Here is a 25,053-nt window from a genome sequence, read left to right as displayed (position 1 = left end):
TGTATTGTGGCTGAAACTTGTGTAATTTATGTAATTTTGGACTTTGATTTTATATTTTGTGTTTTTTTATTGGAGAGAATGGCTGTAAAACAGATGTAATTTGCCTAGGTTAGTGATGAATGTAAATTAGTGAGTACTTGTAGAAGATGCAAGTTGCAATGAAGTGATGTTAATTGGTGGGAAATTTGAAGTTTCATGTTGTTTCCCCCCTTTTTTCTAAAAAATCGGGTATCCTAAGCAAATTGATGGGAGTTTTGATGTTCCATGTACTTTCAATCCCCCCCCCCCCCCCTTTCCCCCCTTCTCTAAAAAAACCAGGTAACATTTGTGTTTGGTGGGAATATTAAGACTTACCCCCACCTCTTTACACATCATATTAAGTTGCTAATTATTCACACATGTTGCCTCTAATCTACTCTCCTTGGTTGTTGAGCCAAAAGCAAATGGGTAGATTATTGTAGAATGAAGGAAGTAGTATTTAAAAAGTGTAAAAGTAGAAATAGAATTTTAGTGTGGAAAAAAGGTATCTACCTATGTTATAAAATGTATCTGAATTAAGGAGTATATCTAGTAAGGTAATAAAATGTATCTGAAAAAAAAGGGGTCAATGTAACACCCACGAATTTTCCGTGTTGGCATTTATAATTTAATTAGCCATTTTATTATTTTATTTGTATTTTAAAACGCTTTTTTATAAAATTGCGGATTTACATGTAAAATAATATTAATGTTGATAAAAAAAAATATCCGTCTTAAGTTTGTAGTAGGTCCGAGTTGTATTTTAGGGTAAAATCGACTTAAAATGATAGTTTGAGCCTAAGATAACTTTGGGCCTTCATCCTACTCTTTTCCCTCCACCCATATAAGAGCTTAACCCCTATCTTCTCCCTCCACCATTCATTTTTCAGCAACAAACACACAACTACAACACCATTGTTACACAACTTCCATCTCCTTCACTAAAATGGCCATAAAACCTTCGTTTCTTATCGGTTTTCAACGATTTTCGCGCCTATCTCTTCCTCTCCTTGCCCTCCATCTTCCTAGGTAAGAAAGATATTGACTTTCCCTCACCCTTGCTGCTGGCCGTGACTTTTGTGGCACGATTTTCGAGGTCTTACTTGGGAACTCGGTTCTTGAGCTTCCTTTTGGGCAACCGGCATGGTTTTGAGTCGGAATCTTGCATTTTGAATAAATAATGAGGTAACGGTGATGAGTTACTCGGTATTATGTCATTTGTATGTTTATATGTTATGTTTTGTTGTTATAAGCTAGTAATTGTGATGATGAGATTATCAACAACATCATCAGAGCCTTAATGATGATGAGATTATATGTGTAGTTATTTAAGATGGATTTATACAAGGTTTTACTTGCTTAAATTTAGTAAAGATGGTATCTTTGGCTTTCTTATGAGACGGGTAATTAGATGTGGTTGTTTTTATATGTCACTAGTATCATTACTTGCTTAAAGTTTCAGTTTTGAGACGGTTCCATTTAGCTTGCTAAAGTTGCATTTTTGAGACTATTTTGGGTGACCCGTGTTGGCCTGGAACCCGTTGTATCTGACCGGTGCGACATCCAATGCCACTGAAAATATGGCAGATGGACCGGTGTCGAAAAATTAGGTTGTTTAGCCACTTGAATCACACGATTCGGAGTCCGTATGAGTAAATGGCGCCCGTTTTACCGTTTCAAGTTCTATAAATATATATATCCTTTGTGTATGATGGTTGTTTATACTTTTTATTCGTATCATGACCAAAGGTTTCCCTTGTTGACTCGTATATGCTTATGGATGGTTCGGATTTTGGTTTGTTTACGTTTTGCCTCGTGTTCCGTATTAATTAATTCATTTGTTATCGGTTATTTATAATTTGTTCAAGTAACATGTAAATGAGAAATCAAACGTTTATTCATTACCGCTCATTGTATTTTATAGATTAGGTTCACTATAATTTATATGAGGAATTTATATACTTCCTTCTTTTGAGCTTGTTATGTTTTAAATGTTGGACTTCACATGATTACATGGTTGGACTTTGCATGATTAACTTGATGGATTTCCTATGACTTCAAGTATTGGGTTTTTATTACTTGTTTGATGGGCTCATAAATGAGTCGCTTGAGTTGGTCACATTTATCCTGTAGATTTCACATAACGTAAATTAGTCATTATCGCTTATTATATTGTATTTAACCGGCATGTTAAATTATAAAATGAAATATTTATTAACATAATGCAAGTATGAGATATTTATTATAAATAGTTACTTGTAGTGAGTCGTATTCTTAATAATGTCTAGTATTGTTCGGTTGTCTGAGTCTTGGTCCTATCGGATACTAGAGGTGAGCTATAAGCCCTCTAGTTGCGATATGATCGTCGTCCTACCAAGAGGTTGGAGTCTAGGATGTAGTCTTGTGTGTTGTATCTTGGACATGCTTTGAAGGTAGCCTCTGAGTCGGATACTCTGTCTACATTTTGTGTTGGTCTTACACTTGTGAGTCGTATTCTTATGGAAATGCCATAATACCATCGTATGTGCTTGACATGCATTTAAGCCCTACTTGTGCTGCTCTGGCAAGTACGGGTTTGGCATACTTGTGCTTTTCTGGAAAGTGTGGTTTTGGGCCACTTGTGCTGTGCTGGCAAGTGAGTCTTACCTTAGTCTTTCAGCCACTTTTGTGCTGTTCTGACGATTGGGGTACTCGGTCTCCATGAGTAGTCGAGTCTTGGGTGCGTGCTGTGCTGGCGCACGTCGAATCGGGATGTACAACCGAGAATCTGCAGATTTAGACTAGGACTGTATCATTATTGTAGTCCTACCCGGGGAAATTATAGTCTAAGAGTAGTAAATGTCTTGCATTATTTGGATGGTTACTTTGGTCATATCTCCTTGAAATAAGTGCTCGTGGCTAAGTGGTCGTGTCTGTTTCCTTGTCTTTCTTCTCCATTTATTTTATTGTTGCTTATGCCTTACTTACTTGTTTATTCCATCATTTCTTTTATCCTTATTGGTTTAAACACGTATGATCCCATGTTTAGTTAAAAGTCGATTCACTCATAACTTATCTAATATGATTATTTGTTCATGTTCTTTGTTATGTTCGTTTTGACATAATGTGGCTGGGAGAACCCTGAGTTACTCCCCACTGACTGTGGCTTTCATGTTTACATGAATGACAGGTTTGTGAAGATACATTTGTGAGGTTTAGACGTGTGAGCTAGCGAGCACCTTGGACTAGTAGTCGGTTTAGTAGAATTGCTTATACTCACCTTTTATCATTTGTCATTCGAGGGATATATTTTCCCTCACCTTGACTACCACGTTTGTATAATTTAAATATTTATTTTCGCATTCTCTAGTTATGTTTTAGGTTTTAATGAATCCGCGCTTTAAACTTTAAAAGTTTCAAAAAAATTCCTAATTTCCGCTTGAATTTATAAGTTATATTTTCCGCGTTATAGCGGGGGTTCACAGTTGGTATCAGAGCCTTTGTTTCTCCCGACGCACACACGTGTACCCCAAATTTAAACTTGAATTTGACCTTGAATAATGAATGAGAGATGGGTAGACTTAAGGACCAAAGGTGGTAGTATGTAGTGTGTTTGCTCTTTATTAGGTTCTAACATGTTTGTTTATTGTCATTTAATAATTGTTGTGTCCTTTTGATCAATGACCGTGAACTTACCTATGTGGAAATCAAGACTTGGTGCCTAGTGCCGGAAACTGAAGGTTTGTTCAACCTTTGAAGAATGCTTCTTCTTTCTCGAAGATATTCCTCCTTCTTTGTGTTCCTTGCCTTATTCTTTAGCTCTTGGTGCCGATCTTTCTTCTAAACTCTTTTTTTTTTCCTTGGAAGCTACTCTTGTACCCTCCAAACTTATCCTTTGTTCCTTGCTTGTCCTCCTTTGACGCCTTTTAGATAGTTCTCTTTCTTTTGTGGGATGTTAATCTTGGTTGGATACTTTGGCTTTGTGGAGTTTGTTTGTATTTAACCCATAACCTTGGTTTAGGGGTTGTGATTTTAGAAGGACTTAGGTAGTGTGATAAGACATACTTAGTGATTCTTATACCTAGTTCCTTGATAAAGTGAGTTTAATTGATTGGTGGATTCGATGTGTTAAGTGCGAGTTGCCTATGATACTAAGGTTATAGAACTTGGATTTGTTGTTTATGTTTGAGATTTTAAAGCTTAGTAGGTTGAGCGTTGTTACCTTAGGAGTAAACATGGAGTAATGTTTATGATTTGAGTTTGGAAAGAGATGCCTTTAGGATGTTGATAGCCATACATAGATTGTTGTTGCCTTTTGACGTTTGTCGGGTATGAGTATAGCCTTGTTAATAGTTTTGACCTTGTTTTGTGGAAGTCGTTGTGAATGTTTAGAGATTGGGAATTGTTGAATCACAAGTGTGGTGAAGTACTTTGTTTCATAGATTAGCTTAGATGTAAAGTAACGTAAGCTATCTTGAGGAATCCTTGTAGTTAATGTGGTTGTAAGATTGATTTTATTAGGAAGTTTTAGGAACCGTTTAGGTTGATGTTGTTATTTGAGTTTTGAGCATCCGACGTAAGAGCCCCTAATGTAGCTCCTTCTTTAAATTTGATGATGGTAACCTATAAAACTCTATCTTTGACATCGTTGTTGGCCTTACCTCGACTCTCGCCCCTTGTTAATGACTCTTGTATCTTTCCTTCCAACATAGCATTTGTATCTCCCCCCCCTTATAATGCCCTTTTGAAGGCACTTCCCTTTTTCCTTTGTGAGATGTTCACCTTGGTCGAGTTTTGTTTTGAGGAAAGCGTTTTGTTTTGAACCCCAACCCCTGTGATGAGCGGTTAACTTCTTGGAAAGTGAGTTGGCGTACTTGGGTATTTTAGAGTTTAGATGCTTAATTTGAAATAAGTGTGATTTAACTAAACAATCAATTGCGTAAAGTTTGAGTTATATGTGAGACTAGAGCTTTGAAGTTGTAACATACATGGATTTAAGAGTGTAATTGGGAGAGAACTACCTTGTGAGTAATTCCCTATCTTCTAAAATAATAGACTAGCAAACTAAGTTTTGCTAACAAAATTACATCTTTTTAAATAAGAAAATTATTGACACTTAAGTGTGTTAACTATATAAGAAATTGGTAATTATAATGTATTTTGGTATATTTTATCTTTCCATTAAAGTTTCCGTTTTCATCAAAATAAATATTTTTATCAAGTTGTATAATTTCCAATTACCTCTAAATTATAATATTTTGATTATAATACAAATAATATGTATGAAATTTTATTGCTAAAACTTTTTTTGATACCATTATTGGGAAATGACTTTACTCATACTACTTGTAAACAAAACTATAAACCGTTTATATTATGAAGGACTTTCATGAGCATGAGCCACCTTAATTGAGTACCGTAGAGCCTCTTCTAGCGACTTAGAGGAGGTTTTGGATTATTAGTCAATGTAAGTTAGTAAATTTGAATACTACTCGAGGTATGAGATGAGAGTGAGACTAAGTTGCGTTATTGGAGAGTCTTAGCGCTTGTTTTGGAAGTCATAAGAGGTAATGGTATAGTTGACACCAATTGTTAAGTGGTGAATATGGTTTTGCCTTGTGGTATTATAGTATAGAGATATGGAGTGATGATGAAGTGTTGTTACAACTAAAGCCTTGAATTCTTGAGAGCTTGATGGTAAGTAATGTCCTAAGATGTGGAATTTGAAAGAAACACTTTGGGGAATGTTGATAACCATAAATAGTTTGAGGATAAGACTTGAAATTTGTCAAATTGGTTCCTAGGAGTTTTGAGTTGAGAGAAATTTAGTATAGAGAAGTCTTTAATGATCCTGTGGTTTCGAAACTTTGAAGTTGTTGGAGTATTTGAGGTAATGAAATGATGTTTGAATTAAGTGTAATTTTGCCTTTGGGAATCCTTGTGGGAGAAACAATAGAGAGACTTATTGACTTGACAATTTTGGATGAGGGTGAAACTTTTTCTAAAGTGTTTGTGGCAGTTCTAAGCTCCATAATTTTCTTCTTTGCCTTGACCGTAAGCCTTACCGTTCGTGCCCCCTCTTACGCTTTTCCCTGTGCTTCTCCTTTGGACTTGAAACTAGTGACTCATGAAACTCTATACCCTTTATCCTCCTCGTTGACTTTTTCCTCAGATTCCTACCTATAGAAGTTCGACTTAGTCTTTTGGTCTGTTGAGTTTGAACCCCGTTATCGTACTTAATGATTATGATGCCTAACTTGTTTTCCATCTTGTGCAACTTCAACCCGTTTTAAGTTACCCGTTTGAAATTCTCTGTTTAAATCTCACATTACTATTGCAAAACTTTACTCATTTTAAGGGTTTGGAAACGAAAGTTCGCTTTTAATTTGTCACGTCTTTAGAAACTTTGAAGTGGATTATATTTTTAATTTATTTTAACGTTTGATCAGATGTTAGGACTTGTTGTTAGAGACGTCTAATAACGGGTTCTACGCTTATCGACGTACGATTTTGTCTTTTACCTTGTCTTCGATTTGGAATGATGATGTTCTTGAATGCGCAACGAGAACTCTCCCGTTCCTTTGACGAGAAACTTGGGCTTTTAAAAAATTCTTTATGAGACCTTTTTAAGAAACACTAAATTTTTATGGCATAAAATCTTGTAAATATTTTGGATGGTCGACTTTGAAATATTTGACTACAACTTTGCGGTTTTACTTTTTCAACTTTCAAGTTTTGAGGACGAAACTTTTTAAAAGGTGGAATGATTGTAACACCCACGAATTTTCCGTGTTGGCATTTATAATTTAATTAGCCATTTTATTATTTTATTTGTATTTTAAAACCGTTTTTATAAAAATGCGGCTTTACATGTAAAATAATATTAATGTTGATACAAAAAATATCCGTCTTAAGTTTGTAGTAGGTCCGAGTTGTATTTTAGGGTAAAATCGACTTAAAATGATAGTTTGAGCCTAAGATAACTTTGGGCCTTCATCCTACTATTTTCCCTCCACCCATATAAGACCTTAAACCCTATCTTCTCCCTCCACCATTCATTTTTCAGCAACAAACACACAACTACAACACCATTGTTACACAACTTCCACCTCCTTCACTAAAATGGCCATAAAACCTTCGTTTCTTATCGGTTTTCAACGATTTTCGCGCCTATGTCTTCCTCTCCTCACCCTCCATCTTCATAGTTAAGAAAGATCTTGACTTTCCCTCACCCTTGCTGCTGGCCGTGACTTTTTTGGCATAATTTTCGAGGTCTTACTTGGGAACTCGGTTCTTGAGCTTCCTTTTGGGCAACCGGCATGGTTTTGAGTCGGAATCTTGCATTTTGAAGAAATAATGAGGTAACGGTGATGGGTTAATCGGTATTATGTCATTTGTATGTTTATATGTTATGTTTTGTTGTTATAAGCTAGTAATTGTGATTCTTATGAGATTATATGTGTAGTTGTTTAAGATGGATTTATACAAGGTTTTACTTGCTTAAATTGAGTAAAGATGGTATCTTTGGCTTTATTATGAGACGGATAATTAGATGTGGTTGTTGTTATATGTCACTAAGATCATTACTTGCTTAAAGTTTCAGTTTTGAGACGGTTCCATTTAGCTTGCTAAAGTTGCATTTTTAGACTATTTTGGGTGACCCGTGTTGGCCTGGAACCCGTCGTATCTGACCGGTGCGACTTCCAATGCCACTGAAAATTTGATAGATGGACCGGCGTCAAAAAATTAGGTGGTTTAGCCACTTGAATCACTCGATTCGGAGTCCGTATGAGTAAATGTCACCCGTTTTACCGTTTCAAGTTCTATAAATATATATATATCCTTTGTGTATGATGGTTTTTTATGCTTTTTATTCGTATCATGACCAAAGTTTTCCCTTGTTGACTCGTATATGCTTATGGGTGGTTCGGATTTTGGTTTGTTTACGTTTTGCCTCGTGGTCCGTATTAGTTAATTCATTTGTTATCGGTTATTTATACTTTGTTCAAGTAACATGTAAATGAGGAATGAAACTTTTATTCATTACCGCTCATTATATTTCATAGATTGGGTTCACTATAATTTATATGGAGAATTTACATACTTCCTTCTTTTGAGCTTGTTATGTTTTAAATATTGGACTTCACATGATTACATGGTTGGACTTTGGATGATTAACTTGATGGATTTCCTGTGACTTCAAGTATTGGGTTTTTATGACTTGTTTGATGGGCTCATAAATGAATCGCTTGAGTTGGTCACATTTATCCTGTAGATTTCACATAACGTAAATTAGTCATTATCGCTTATTATATTGTATTTAACTGGCATGTTAAATTTTAAAATGAAATATTTACTAACATAATGCAAGTATGAGATATTTATTATAAATAGTTATTTGTAGTGAGTCGTATTCTTAATAATGTCTGGGAGAGTGGAGTGGTGTGTGTTGGATTGGAATGTTAATGCTATTAAGTTTTATGAGATGATTGGTGCTGATGTTATGCAGGAATGGTGGATTTAAGACATCATTTGCCCCTTCTCGATCCATATTAAATTATACAATAACACAAGAATAACAGCACAATAACATGCGGTAAAAAAAAGAGTAAAAAATCAAAGTGACACCGGAATAACATCACAATAACAGTACAATAACACGTGGTAAAAAAAAATCAAAGTGACATCGGAATAACAGCAGAATAACAGTAGAATAACAGCACAATAACACGTGGTAAAAAAAGAAAAAAAATCAAAGTCGTAAAAAAATCAAAGCAACAGCAAAATAGCATCACAATAACAGCGGAATAACAATAACAGCACAATAACATGTGGTAAAAAAAAAGAGAAAACAATCAAAGTCGTAAAAAAAATCAAAGTAACAGCAGAATAACATCACAATAACAGCGGAATAACAATAACAGCACAATAACATGTGGTAAAAAAAAAGAGAAAAAAAATAAGAGTCGTAAAAAAAAAAAGCACAATAACAGCATAATAACACGAAGTAAAAAAATAAGAGGAAAAAAAATTCAAGTAAAAAAAATCTGGTACAAAAAGAAAAAAAAGTAACATAATAAGAAAATTAGAGAAAAACATAAGAGAAATAAAAATCAAAGTTGTAAAAAAAAGCATAATAACACGAGGTAAAAAAATGAGATAAAAAAATTAAAGTAAAAAAAATAAGAGTTGCACTAGAAAAAGAGAAAATAAGTAAATAAACAATGATTTTATATGACAAGTAAGATTAGATCTTGACCACTCATCTCTAATATAATCTAGTGGCTGAGATTCCCCCAACTCACAACTCACCATAAGAACCAAAATCACCAAATCCAATCTCTCTCTCTCTCTCTCTCTCTCTCTCTATATATATATATATATATATATATATATATATATATATATATATATATATATATATATATATAGAGAGAGAGAGAGAGAAAGGATCATGTAAGTCCAACTTTTTTGGTTTAGTCCATAAGTTCTAATTCAAGCCTTTGGATGAGAAAAAGGAAGGGCTAAGATTATATCAAAAAGAAGGAATGAAGGGTTGAGATTAGATTAAAATATGTGGCTGAGAATGAATTGAATATAAACCCTAATCCTCTCATTTTTCTCATTTCACTGCCTCTCACAACACACCAACCTCTCAATTTTCTCTCTTCCTCTTCTCTCTCTAAACAAACCCTAAATCAACAACCACCACCACCTCATCTCCTCTCTCTATAAAAAAAACCCTAAATCAACCACCACCACCACCTCCTCTCCTCTTGTCGCCCACACCGCATCACCACTGCTGCCACCGTCCTTTTTTTCCAGATCTGAAACCCGTCCCATGCTGCCTCCCTCGTCAACCTATGTCGCACCACGCCACACCTCCCCTACCGCCTCCCTCGTCCGCCCCTGCCGCACCACGCCTCTCTCCCCTTCTCCTTTCTCATGTTTTTTTTCAAGATCTAAGAGTTTGGTGTTGTTGTTGGTTGTTGCATTTTGGTGGTGGTGGGTGTGGGAGATGCGGTTGGTGGGTCTGCCGCCTCTTTTTTTTTTAAAATCGAATATGAGGAAATTAGTGGTTGGTGTTGGTTGTTGAGGTATGTGGGAGATGCAGCTGGTGGTGCGCGTCGGGTCTGCCGCCTTTGTCCTCTCTCCTTTTTTTTTAAAAAAAAAAAAAAAAATTCAGATCTGAAATAATAAGTGGTTGTTGTTGGTTGTTGCGGTTTTTTTGGTAGTGGTGGGACCGTGGTGGTGGTGCAGTGGTGGTTGGGGTAGGAGGTGGTCAATAAAAGAAGATTTATTAGTATAAAGTTACAATTCCAGGGACTAAATTTACATATTTAAGAACTAGAGTTACACTCGAAGGACAATAAAATTACATCTCTATTGACTGAACTTTTTACCTCCGGACTAAAGTTACAATCTTGAAAAACAAAAGTTACACGTGAAACGACTAAAATTACAATAGAAATGTATATTAATTTAAATTTTTACATACAAACTAATATATAACTAAAGTTATGACTCCAACGACTAAAGTTACACTTGAAAGGGGTAAAGTTACACTCGTAAAAGTATATAAATTCAAACTTATGCATAGAAACCATCATACCACTAAAGTTACATCTAAACGGACTAAAGTTACACTTGTAGGGCAGTGAAGTTACACTCGTAAAATTACCTAAATTCAAATTTATTTATTTAAAGTTACCTTTTTATACCATAAATTAAAATTTTTGTGAAAAAAAATGGCTTGAAAAGATTGAAGTTACAGTATAAAAGTTAAAGTTACACTCAAAAGTCATTAAATGAATAAAGTTACACTCATAATATAGTAGAATTACACTCAAAAAATGTGTGGCTGAAAATAGGACTTAGGGACTCAACCAAAATGAAGGACTTACCTGGACCCCTCTCTCTCTCTCTCTCTCTCTCTCTCTCTCTCTCTATATATATATATATATATATATATATATATATATATATATATATATATATATATATATATATATATATATATACAATAGGGATCCGGTGAGTCCAGGGTTTTAAATGAGTCCGTCCTACCATTTCAGACTGTCCGATCAAAATAATGGACACACAGGATGAAGCCACGTTGCATGTGCCACGTCAGTTGTAAGGGATTAACAAAACCGCCAAAAACACGGCATTTTCAAATCATAATTTTTTTTTCTCTCTCCTCTTCATTGATCCAGCCGTTTTCCCCTAAAAAAACATCAACGCAAAAACGATTTGTCTTCTTCGATTCAATTTCTTCTAATTCAATTATAGAAGATTTGCTTATTCAATGTCGATTTTCTCTGCGTTAGTGTAGCGTAATAAACCGTTGAAAATCAGGTATATTTGCACCATTCGATTCAAGTTTTACTTTTGCAATTTTGATTTTACGAAATGGATCGCCCATAACTATTTAGATTAGAGCTTTAATTTGTATAGATTTTAAGTTTTTCTTACCTTCATAGGAATTGTGTGGTTTTTGGTTGATTTAGAATGATTATTTCTGCAATTTTTGAGTTGATCAATATCTGAATGGCTTCGTACTCGATCGATTGTTGATCATAGCTCTAAAAAATGTTTGGTTCAAAATAGCTTTTCGGTTGTTTGGTGTATTGAGTAACATATATAAGCCGTTATTGTAACACAATTTTGATGTTACTGTAACAGATTTGTTTTTTTCGTCCATAAACCATGAGTTTTGTCATTGTAACACACACTAGCTATTATTGGTAACCATTTTTGAAATAATGGTCAAAAATAAAATATTTGTCGTTTTGGGTCGGTTTTGAAAATATTTGTCAAAATGGTATCCACGTAGGCTCGGGATTTCTGGACCTAAAACACGCCACTACCAATGGCGTGTTTATAATGAGTAGGGAAAAAAACTTCATTAAAAAATGGACTAAAACAAACACGCCATTGGGAATGGCGGGTTTCGGAGGGGAAACACGCCATCCCCTATGGCGTGTCCTAAGTTTTTTTTTTTTTTTTTTTTTTTAAAGTTGAGTCAGTTGAGGAAAAAAATTATTGTAAAGACACGCCACTACTAATGGCGTGTTTCCTTCACAAAACACGCCATTAGTAGTGGCGTGTTTCAGGTCTAGAAATCTCGAGCCTACGTGGACACCATTTTGACAAATATTTTCAAAACCGACCCAAAACGACAAATATTTTATTTTTGACCATTATTTCAAAAATGGACTCCTATTATTGTAACACATATAAATTGAAATATACTGCCCCATCACCTAGAGGCATATCCTTTGTCTCATATGGAATACTTTTTGTTGTTGAAAAGTTATCTTGTGCAATGTAAAGTGTCGACTAAGGAGTTATATAAAATTGGTTGTCGAGTATATTTGGTTATTCTGGTGAATAATAAGTGAAACAATTTTGTCTTGTAAAGTGTTTGCTTTGAGGGACACTTTGATTTTGATGACTATTCCCGATATCTCTATGCCTTGAGGACCTTGAGGTTCATTAATGTTAGTTACCGACTCTGAGTAGACATTTGTAAAGGCTTTGTTATCAGTAAGAGAAAATGATTCCGTTGTGATTTCGAATTGATTTGTTTGCCTTGTGTCTTGCGGTTCATTCTTGTGTTACTATAGTTACGCATACAGTAACATATATGATTGCTGTAACGCATAATATTTTATTACTATAACATATTTATTAATTTTATACCTGTATTATAACTTATAGTAACACATATTAGTCGTTATTGTAACATATCTTTGTGGTTATTATAACACTTATATTTATCCGTTGATAAGCCATATGAATTTTGTCATTGTAACACACATTAACTATTATTGTAACACATATCCGCGGTTGGTGTAACACATTTATTATCATGTATAATCCATATGAGTAGTGTCCTGAGCTCTTCTCGTGAGTCATAATCGTTATTGTAATGCATATTAATTGTTAATGTAACACATATTTGTGGTTATTGTAACACACACAATTTGTTGGTATAAGACTTGTGTAGATAAATGATAAGAGTTATGTATTCAAGATGTTCACTTTAAGCTGAAACGACTTTGAATGAATCTCGTATAAATTGGTTTACGTTATGAATAATTATTATTTTTTACTGTTTTTAAAAGCCAATTAGCTCAAATGGTAGAGCATTGTGTAATGCACAAGATGTGGGTTCAATTCCCGTATTGGTTATTGTATATTCTGTTACTGTTAAGGCTAACTAATGTTACTTTAATTACTAACAAATGTTACTTTAAAAGACGGATGAAGTTGTGTCATGTCTAGATGAGCATGATTTAAACATGCCTTGACTTTGACGCACAAAGGGCTAGAACCTGTAATCCTACTAAAACTAGCACATGCTTTGAATAAGCATTTCACAGAAGTTAATCTTATCTCGCTGCCATGCGACGACAATGGCTCACGAACATCGCTATTTCACTCTCGTGTCTGATCATGGCCTGTTTATTCTTATTTTTAAATGTCTATGATTACAGTTGGCTCATCCTTAAGGCTACTACATTGCTCGTATCAGGACAAGATCTAGTCACTGAAGTCTTACATTAACTAGGCTATATGGGATTCGAACCCATACCTTTGTGCAAAATTTGCACATCACTCTCCCATTTGAGCTAATAGCCTTTGAAATAGTTATAACAACTCACGAATGTTATTTTTAGCCATTTTACTTCAAAAAATTTGACAATTACAATGTATCATTTATCACCATCCCGAACATCATACATACTGAAATTTTCACTATATCAACGTCTAGATTACAAATAACTGAATAATAAAGCTAACTTGATGCACATATGCCATTAGCACCACCTGCATCAAGTAGGTACAATGCTTCACTTTTTCGAGCTCCATCGCCTGAACTTTAATGTGAGTATCCTTTCTGATTTCTTGTAGCATGATTTCAGGTTTTCAGGTCTGTGCATAAGCAACCTGAAACCATTCCTCAGATACCTGTAATGTAGCAAAACAGGCCATAATCACATGTCTCCTACAAATATACCTCCAAATTAAAGATGTACTGCATATTTCCTCTTCATTCATTCGCTTTTCTTGTTCTATCTTGAGAAAAGTTAACTTGTTACTGACCATCATTAATGGGACTGACAGAAGGTAAGAGGTCAAAATAACCACAAGAAAGTGAATGAATGAAGTTAACAACCGGTTTTATTTGGGTACTCTTCCCATATCTTCAATATCAGCAATCCCCATCTCAAAAAATGTTCAGCATGTCAGTGAATGAGACAATTGAAAATAGTCAAAGCTAATAAAATATTAGGCCATTCCACGAAATATTCAAAAGCTAATACCTCGTCTAGTAGTAATTACAACATGCAACACACTGACTGCGCTTAATTACAACATTCAACACCAAAACACGGCTAAGAATCTGTTGCTCATAAACTTGAAATTAGGCTGGTTGGTAGAATAATCACAACTATACCTCACGGATATAGACTATTTCAGTATCACACAATAATGAAACACAAAGTAATAATAATACTTGAAATTAACATCTCTGAATTTCTGAAATAGCTAGGTGCACAACTGCTACTCATCAGCCGCAAAATGACGAGTGCCTCTACAAAATTACACTAGTACTATTAAGATAACACAATTATGAACATACTTATACCATTAAAGTAACATAGGTATATAATTATAACAACACAACTACACTATTACAATAACACACTTATACCATTAGATTTACTTCGTACTAGAAAGATAGGTAACACAGTTATGCATTATTTTGTTTCACAAGTAGAACGCTATTAGATAGGTAAGTAGACATTTCCACATTTCCAAAATAAGTAAACCTGATTTACCAGATCAACACCTTCAACAATACAAAAGCACATGACACCAACACCTAGGATTTAAATACCAACCACTTCGAGAGTTGCTTAAATTACGAAAGAAGGTCTTTTCTTTATGAATATTGACTCAAAGCCAACCCGTCAAGTATAATTTATGACAATAGAGAAACGCATTCATAAGACTAGAATTATAATAACATTGTTAAACCGTTATCATAACAAGGTTAAACCGCTATTATAACAGGTTACACTGACATCTCGGTGGTGGAATTACTATTATTGTGGCGAAGTACAACCATCATTGTAACAAGAGAAAACCATTATTGTAACAAAGTACAACCGTTATTGTAACACAGGTAAATTATTATTGTAACAAAGTATACATTCCACGCATTATACATCTCAGTTTAATGTAAAAAAATTAAAATGCTATTTAAAAAGTAAATCCTAGCCTAATTTAAAAGAGATCAATCATCTTACTCCAAAAAGTACAAAATCATCAAATCGATAGAACGGAATCGTAAACAACTTAATCAAATCAACAATATGGCAATCAAAGTATACGAATCAAAGTAATTGAATTGCGAAAAAATGTTCTATTTCATATGAAGAAGGGTGAGGCGTCAATTTCAAAGAATTTGATAGAAGAGAGCAAAATAGGATGAAATGAAATTGAAGAATCTGAAGAATCGTAAGACGCGCATATAGAAAGCTTGATTCCAAGAAAACGAAACTGGAGATGAATATCGATTGTAGAAAAAGTGCAGAAAATACCTAAATCGAAAGGAATCACATAGACGATTGTAAATGACGATGAAGATCAGCGTAAACACCTATACACAAATAAAATCGAAATCGTGTAAGAACAGTCAAGAGTAATCGAAGAATGAAGAAGCAACAGAAAAAAATGAAGATCAATAAGAAGAATTAATCAAAAATTGAAAATGATTAAGAAGAATTGACCAGAAACTGAAGATCAGTGTGAAAATTATGGCTCAAATACACCAAAAATCTTAATAATCTAGGGTTATTCAACTTGTTCATACAAGTAGTGACAAACCTTAGCAATAACCACAAATTGATCTGGTGTTAGCGTCGATTCCAGATTCACATAGCCGTAGAAATCGTCGTCCGAAATTTTCGTCTCAAATTTGCTTTGATATGAGAGATATAATCGTGGTTTTGATAGGAGAGAGAAAAAGTATACAGAGAAAAATGAGAAAATATGAAAGGGAATGAAAATGACTACTGACAGAAGAAGAAAAAGAGGGGTTTTATGTGATATCAGCAAATTACAAAAATACCCTTACTAACTCGCGTTAGATCTTGGCTGTTGGATCTCACGCATCTGACGGTCCAAATTGGTAGGACGGACTCACCCTAAGAAGCTAGACTGATTAGATTCTAATTATATATATATATATATATATATATGGGATCAAGAGAGTCCACCTCCTTACATGCAATGACGAAGCACAGGCATGGCCGGATGGGCCATGGCCCGGGCAGCCTTGGGTTAAACTATGTATATTTATTAGTAGTTAACTAAGCATTGGTTTAACTTGGCAAAGATGGTAATTGATGTTTGGCTGTTGTTTAGGTGTAGGAGGTCCTGAGTTCGAATCTTGGTTTAGACTTTTTAACTCTAATATTTTTTAAATTCTTTATTTAAGATAAAATTGTCCTACTAAAAAAAATTCTTATTCAAGCAAAATAAAATTGGCCAATTTTTTTTTAATTAGACTAAATAATAATCTTCAAATTTGTTTTATTTTGTGCATACTCCTTTTTTTTTTATCATGATGTTATACCTTATGTGGCTTAATTTTTGTGCACCTAATGAATTTTTGATAAAGGTTCAACAATAGAAAGCTTATTAGTATCTTAAAAGAAAAAAAAATTAACGTGTGTGAAACTTCGTTATTACATCGAAAAAAGCAATTTATAATTTATATACTTCCAAAAATAATCATAACTATAGTACTCCGTAATAAAGGTGTGATGTTAATTGACAATGCTAAAATATACGAAATATGGTAATTCATCGTTCGTATGTCTATAAACCGGCCCCCCTTATTATTTGGCCCTAGCTTCGTCCCTGCTTACATGAGTCCATAAGTCCTAATTTTAGCCCTTAGATTGTAACAAAATCAAGGGCTAAGATTATTTCTGAAAAAAAAGTCCATATAAAACCCAACAAAACCTAATTTCGTTCATTCACTCACTTGCCTCCCTCACTTCCACTTCTCTCTCTAAATCTCTAAACCTCTAAATCCCTCTTCTCTCCTCTTTCTCCTCTCACCCTGCCGCCACCACGCCCCTCCTCCCCACGCCGCCACCACCTTTTATTTTTCCCGCCACCACGCCCCTCCTCCCCACGCCGCCACCACCTTTTATTTTTCCCGCCTGTCTTCTGCCTCCCTCGACCAACACCCGTGTCGCCTTCCTCCTCTCATTTTGTGCCTTCCTCGGCACAACCCGCCGCCGCCACGCTGCCTCAATTTTTTTTATTCAGATCTGAAAAAGTTGTTAGTGGTGGTTGGAGATGCGGTGGATAATGGTGTTCTTGCCTACCACGCCGCCTCTATCCCTCCCCCTTTCTCTTTTTTTTTTCAGATTTTATTGGTGTTTGTCGTAGTGTTTTGGTGGGTTGTGTGGGGGTGTTGGTCGCGGTTGTGGCTGCTACTTTTTTTCTTTTCTTTTCAATTTCAGATCTATGGCAGTTATTGTTTTTGGTGGTGGGTCTTTTGTGGGGATGGGGTGGTGATGATGTCGTGGCTACCGCCTTTCTCTTTGTTTTTTTCCTTTTCGTTTTCAGATCTATGTTTTTTTTTCGTATGGTGGCTCGTGGTGGAGGCGGTTGCAGGGTGACGTCATGGTGGTTGGTGAATGTAGTGGTGGTTGTGGGTGGTTATTAATATAAAGTTTTAGCAGCATGGATTAAAGTTACAACGCATATGGACTAAAGTTACGTTTATATGGACTGAAGTTACGCTGACTAATTATACTTGGCAAGGACTTAAATTACATAGATTCAAATTAGTATAAAGTTATAATCCTAAAAAAAAATAAAGTTTCAAAAATTATGACTAAAGTTACAATCGTAAAACATTAAAGTTACATTCATCAAATTATCATATTTACAAAGAATTTATAAATTAGTAAAATTTAATAAATTCAAATTTTTATATTAGAAATTGTTTAAAAAAATTAAAGTTTTAATTTATATTATTAAAGTTTCACTTGTAAAACATTAAAGTTATATTTATAAATCTGTAAAATTAAATAAATTCAAATTTTAATATTAGAAATTGGGTAAAAAAAATAAAGTTTCAATTTTTAACATTAAAATTTCAATCGTAAAACATTAAAGTTATATTTATAAATCAGTAAAATTAAATAAATTCAAATTTTTATTAAAAAATGTCTAAAAAATTAAATTTTTAATTTTTAGTATTAAAGTTTCACTCGTAAAACACTAAAGGTATATTCAAAAATCAATTTTATATATTTAAAATAAAATTTTATAACACAAATCTAAATTTTTATTTATAAAATTACCTTAAATATTAAAGTTATAATTATAAAGAATTAAAGTTACACTCATAAATTAAAGTGTCATTTATAAAACACTAAAGTTTCCATCTTAAAATTTTAAAATCTCAACCATCAATCTTAGAAAATCAATGGCTAAGATGAGGACTTAGTGAACTCACCATTTTAGGTGGACTCATTTGAACTCATCTCTATATATATATATATATATATATATATATATATATATATATATATATATATATATATATATATATATATATATATATATATAGGAATGAGATCATGTGAGTATTAGTTATATATTTGAGGATTGAGGATTAATACTATGATAGGTATTTAGGGTGGAAACAAGGAAGGGCAAATTTGTAATTTAACAATTTGCCTATATAAACTACGTTTCAAAGAATAACGTTATTTCCTCCTTTTTCTTCTTCTCCCTTCAACTTCTCTCTCTACTGTAGCTTCTTCCTCCATTGTTGAGCTGGAAAACCCTAGAATTTAGGCGTCATCTCCGTTTTTCGTCGTCATTCTTCACAATTATCATATTATTCCAATTAGTTCGTTTGTTCAGGTACGTAATTGGCGTTTTTCGTCCCTAAATTTCGAATTCGTCCTAACATTACTCTGTTTGTTCTTCTTTCGTTTCTATAATTTGAATTTCATCTTGCTTTTGTTTGTTATTTTCAATTTAATTTTGTGCTTCCTTAAATTCGGTACGTTTTTGTCTGATTTCCAGGTTTTCCTGCTCAAATCTCTGCGTCTTCAATCTTCATTGCGATGTCTGGTATGTTATTCTTCTTAATTTTTTACTTTCAGCGTATTCTGAAATCTCTGCGTATTCTCTCTTTATTTTGTACTTTCAGCTTTCAATCACATGTTCGTCATACTTTTGGTACATATTTTTTGTTCATCGACGTTCTTATTTTTCTCAATATGTGATATTTTTTTCTACACCTGGTGATATTGTTTATGTTGATATGTACCATTGTATATTCACGTTTGTGATATTGTTTTTCAACTTCATGTGTGATATTTGTTCCAGAGTACGTGATATTGTTTTCCTGGATATGTGATATTGTTCAGGCACCTGTGTGATATTGTTCCTGCAACATTCTTTGTGATATCGTTTTCCATCTTCATGTGTGATATTTTTCCCAAACAACGTGATATTGTTTTCCTGGATATGTGATATTGTTCAGCCACTTGTGTGATTTTGTTTTCGTCCATATCTTTTAGACTTTTTTTTGTTATTTTACATTTTACTTTTCTTGCCAGATCCTACAAGTAATGTAACTTCTTCTTCCTGTAATGATCTTCATGTCTCTGCCATTACCTCTAAAGATAGTAATGATATTATTGAGTCTTCACTTACTTCTACATTGCTCGATTGAACCACCTGATGCATCTAGTTCTACTCCACATGTTGAACAACATTCTGTTCCTTCTCGTGTGCATCAACTACTTTTGGACTCCACACCTGGTGGTAGTGAATTGTGGACAAGGAATGTTGCACCAGAGTTTAAACCTTATATTGGCCAGTTGTTTGGGACGTTGGAAGAAGCTATTAGTTTTTATGATGTGTATGCAGAAGCATGTGGTTTTGAACCTAGGAAGTCTTCTTAAAAAGGTCATTTGGTGATGTGAAGTATAAATTTGTTGTTTGCAACCGTGAAGGTTTTAGAGATCGTAAGGGGAAGGCTACTGTTTTAGATAGTGGAAAGGAGCAGGCAACTCCCAGGCCTTTTGATATCAGGAACACTAAATTAACTAGGATTGGTTGTACTACTATGATTGAGTTTCGCTATAATGGGGATGGTTATGTTGTTTTTCAGTTTCGTGAGTGGCATAATCACCGTCTTTGTTCACTTAGAAATCAACAGTTTCAAAAAAAACACAGGCACCTCCATCTTTACCATAAAAAGACAATTATTGATCATTCAAGTGTTAATCAAGGGCCAACAAGGGCATTTAGAAATGTCAAGGAATATGTAGATGGCTATGAGAATGGTAGAGCTCAACTGGTTGATTTTAAGAATTTTGGAAGGGATATCAAATGTTTCATAGGAGATCGAGATGCTCAACTGTTTGTTAACTATTTTGAGGATAAACGTGATACCAATGCAGGTTTTTACTTTGCTTATGAGTTGGATTCTGGTAAATGCTTGGTTCGTGCGTTTTGGTGTGATGCAGAGTCTCGTAGAAACTATGCTTTGTTTGGTGATTACATCACTTACGATCCAACTTACAGTACGAATAAGTATTGTATGCTTTTCACTCCTTTTACTGGCGTAGACCACCACAAAAGGTCAGTTACTTTTGCTTCTGCGTTGCTATTTCATGAGGATGAAGATTCGTTCACATGGGTCTTTCAAAAGTTCCTTGATGCTATGGGACAGCGAGAGCCACACCGTATAATAACTGATCAGTGTGCTGGAATAAAGTTGGGTTTGCGTGCTGTCTTCAAACATGCTAAGCGCAGATATTGCATGTGGCATATCATGCAAAAGCTTACTGATAAGGTTGGGCCTGCAATTTCGAGAGAGACTGATTTTGTCAGCCGTTTGAATGCTATTGTTTGGGATGCTGAGTTAGAACCTCTTGAATTTGAAGAAAAGTGGTGTCAGTTGGTCAATGAGCATAATCTTGAAGGTAATTCCTGGTTGTCAACCATGTTTAGAAAAAGGAGGAAATGGATCCCAGCTTATTTTCGTGATGTTCCTATGGGTTGTCTATTACGAACAACTCAACGTTCTGAGAGTCAGAATAACTTTTTCAAGCGTTTTGAAAATGCACATGGTACACTTGTTGAATTCTTGATGCGGTTTCAAAGTGTCATTGATGTACAGCGCCATACTCAAAAACAACTTGATAGAGACGATGATTGTACTCTTCCACAATTAGCGACTTCTCTTAAGTTGGAAGCTCATGCTTCCAAGGTTTATACAAATCGCTTTCTCGTATTTTCAAGTAGAAGCTTCGCTTCTATTTGTTCCCTTAGTGTTGGTGGCTTCACACCACCTGCAAACGGTGTAGAATTAATTGGTATTGCTGATGCGTAACGAGAAGACCTACCAAGTCGTCTACAATTCTCTAACGAATGACGCTGAATGTTCTTGCAAGTTGTTCAACAGGAAGGGTATTATTTGTAGACACATTATCTGGGTTTACTCTGGAAAACAAGTCCACACTTTGCCCGATAAATACATTCTTATGTGGTGGACCAAGAATGCACATAAGATCCCTCTTTATGGTCCACATGGTGAGTTAATTGAGGATTTTGATGCCACTGATTTACGAAAGATGGAAATGTGCAAGTTATGGTCAGAGTTCTACGCGACCATCAGTGTGCTCAAGAATGTGTCTACGAAGGACATCACTGATCTTGTTGACACCCTTAAACAATTCAGGGTGAAACTCAATCCGCAATCAGAGTCAATGACCAAAGAGCAGGAGTTGGAGATGCTTCTTGGTTGCAGTTCCTCAACTGAGGTGAGGATTTTACCACCTCGTCAGGTAAAGAACAAGGGTAGAGGGAAGAGAATGATCTCCAAAAAGCAACATGCATAGCTAAAGCGGAGAAGCCTAAAAGGCTTTGTCGTAATTGCAAACAAATAGCTCACCATGATAAACGTAACTGTCCTAATGCTTTTGTACCTGATGCCGACAATAAGGTATGTTCACCATGAACAGTCTATGTATGAAACTTTTTATCTATGATGTATGGTCATGAGTCAGAAACAATACCACATGTTATTTAAAATAATATCACATCTTATACTAAACAGTATCACTATTTGACGATACCAGAATGTGATATTATTTGAGGATAACAGAATGTGTCAACACATCTGTCTCAACTTTCTTTTATATTTTCCTGGTAATTTTAGAAACAATACCACATCTTGTTAGAAATAATATCACACTTTTGTAGTACACAGTATCACTGCTTGAGGATAACAGAATGTGATATTGTTTGTAATTGTTCTGAGATAGAAACAATATCACACTTCATTTGAAATAATATCACTCCTTATATAAAATAATATCACTGTTTCACCTTTTTGTATTTTCAGGGTAGTTCAGATGAGGATGATGCTGATGATGGTTGATCGGTCGAAGGAGTTTTTGTTGATGGCGCTCATTAATTATAGCAGCAGCAAATAGACGGCATTCTTTATGACTAGTATATTAATATAGACCACAACATTCATTAAAGTATAAATTATACTTTATTTTATATAGAAAGTACTCGTACTCGGAGAATATTTGATTATTTTATTTGTCTCAGTTGTCTTGTTTTTGTATTTTTTGATATTGAGAAACAATATCACACCTTACATTTATATATTTCACATCTTACTCTAAACAGTATCACTACATCAAGACTACTATATATGCCTTTTGCTTTAAGATTTTCACATCTTGTGTTTTGTGTGTTGTCAAAATATGGCAGTTCATAATATGCTTCTGCAGTTTTCTAACACAATATCAACTTGTGTACACAACAATATCACAACATAGTGAAAACAATATCAACGTAAGACTTAAACTAACATATTCATATTGTGATATTGTTTAGACATCCGTGTGATATTGTTTAACATACTGTGCTATACTAAGAAGCAATATCAACCTGTGTACACAATAATATCACAACATTCTAAAAACAATATCAACGTGAGATTTAACATTCCATATCCATAGTGATATTTAAAAGTAAACAGTGTGGTATTGTTTTAGCCCTGTGTGATATTGAGAAGCAATATCACAGCAACTATTACACAATATCACACCAAACGTGAAATAATATCACACTTAAGCAACAGTTAGATGACATCCAAAATAGCCATCACTACTTTACCATTATAAAAAGTTACCATTAAATTCGTTTTTGTACTACCATTACATACCCTTTATTTTAATTACAACTTCGTTCTAACAAATATAGTAGTCCTAATTCCTTCCTCTTCCTCTACCGTGGTTCTTCGGATTTGCAACGGTCTTAATCCTACCACGTTTGTATGTTACTGCGGGCTTGTTCCTACGATCTTCACCATCTTTTCCGGAATCAGCTCCTCTGTAAAGCATATCCATACCAACAGTCATTTATTATTTCTGGACACCTTTGTCCTAATTACTATCTATCTTTTTGTATATACAATTGTAAATTGTTTTTACCTTTTCCTAGGAGATTGCCGAAGAATTGGCAATTCTGTGTTAATAATCGGTTTCTTAGTACAATCCTCCTTTTCTTTTTTTAAGGAACATCTTCTTTATTTGTCTCCTCCACAACAACATCAACATTCTCTTTTGTTTGAACTTCTGCCATTGGTACTTCCTCTTTCTGCTTCCCTTTCGCCTTTTCGTTGTTCTTCCTCTGTTGCTTCAATGTCTTCCATATTTCATCCTTCCCATATGAAAATTCTTTTACTTTTTCGATCAAAGGTGTTCTGTTATCATTTATGTCAGCTAAAAGCAATCTCTTGCCATTTCTAGCCGTAGTATCGCCTATACACTTTTTGGTTGTGTCGGCTTCAAACATTACACCCTCATATCGAATCATGTGCATCATTAAGAAGTTCCCAGACTCAGTATTGTTCATCTCTGTCTTTTGCCAAGGGAAGTTGATGTTGACAACATCAAACGTTATTATATCATCTGCTCTTTCCACGTTCTTCTTTGCTAAGTAGTCACTCATGTGCTCCGCCTACAATATTACGGTTCACCATTAGTAATAATTTCACAAACACAGAAATCCATTATTTTAATGTTTACAGCAATACTTTAAAGAACTATCAATTAATCATACCACCAAATCTGCAACTTTGTGTATTTGTGTTTGCTCCCAGTCGGGGTACTCTGTGTTGTCCAAAGACTTCCTTTGTCTCGGTTTTGAAATTTATACAAACACAGAAATAATGCTCTTTCCATACCATTGGAATAAAAACCAGATCTGCTTGCAGGTTACAGGGAACTGTGTTTCTTCTAATGAATTCGTCCCATTCTTCGAACATCTTTTCTTTAATCAATTCCCTGTCTCCAGCTCCTTCGGTTTTAATTTCCTGTTTTGAATATATATGTTACAAGTCCTATTTTTGTTTTAAAGAGTGATTATATTTAATCAAACTAAATGGACAGCTTACCATGTGTCGAATCCCAAAAAACATCACACGTGTTTCACATTTTTTCGTGTGCTCAATATGGTTCGAATGAGGGACCAACATTCAATCACATTGCTACGACATGCTCATTTGGAAGCAACGACAATATATCGTTTTTCGACAAGATATTGATCATTACCGATTTGGCAACCACCTCACCGCTCCAAACATTAACACAAACCAAATTAAAATAGTGCACACAATATCACACTTCTCTAAAAACAATATCACATCCCTTAAGAAACAGTATCACAAAAATAGCAGTTATGATAAAATAAAAGTACCATCAAATTTAAATAGTGCAAACAATATCACACTACTCTGAAAACAATATCACACTCTTTAAGAAACAAGATATCACGAAACATACTCTAATGGGAAATCGTGGTCGTCCAATAGGCGATAGTCAAGCACTTGTTTCCTCATGGTCAACATCTTTGCACACAGTGATTTGTTAGCCTTCATAAACCTTGAGACGACCTCCACGTTAGAAT

At 34.5% G+C, this 25,053-nt stretch overlaps 1 protein-coding gene across 1 annotated transcript; it reads left to right on the top strand.

The window, feature by feature from the left end:
- Positions 1-19,745: 19,745 nt before the first annotated feature.
- On the top strand, positions 19,746-22,507 carry LOC141632783 (protein FAR1-RELATED SEQUENCE 5-like). The gene is made up of 5 exons (XM_074445296.1): positions 19,746-19,995; positions 20,073-21,453; positions 21,530-21,911; positions 22,286-22,369; positions 22,472-22,507. Exons 1-5 carry the CDS (start codon positions 19,746-19,748, stop codon positions 22,505-22,507), a joined length of 2,133 nt encoding a protein of 710 aa, XP_074301397.1.
- The last annotated feature ends 2,546 nt before the right edge of the window (positions 22,508-25,053 follow it).

This window comes from Silene latifolia, chromosome Y (assembly GCF_048544455.1).
Source record: "Silene latifolia isolate original U9 population chromosome Y, ASM4854445v1, whole genome shotgun sequence".
In the NCBI taxonomy this organism is placed as follows: Eukaryota; Viridiplantae; Streptophyta; class Magnoliopsida; order Caryophyllales; family Caryophyllaceae; genus Silene; species Silene latifolia.
This window is presented reverse-complemented; position numbering and strand designations above follow the sequence as displayed.

What these genes read in the sequence shown, in the direction of transcription:
- LOC141632783 (XM_074445296.1), top strand. Translation starts at nt 19,746, where the DNA reads ATGATATTATTGAGTCTTCACTTACTTCTACATTGCTCGATTGAACCA. An exon ending in GGATTTTACCACCTCGTCAG is followed by an intron (nt 21,912 to 22,285) that starts GTAAAGAACAAG and finishes TGGTAATTTTAG; the next exon opens with AAACAATACCACATCTTGTT. An exon ending in GGATAACAGAATGTGATATT is followed by an intron (nt 22,370 to 22,471) that starts GTTTGTAATTGT and finishes TTGTATTTTCAG; the next exon opens with GGTAGTTCAGATGAGGATGA.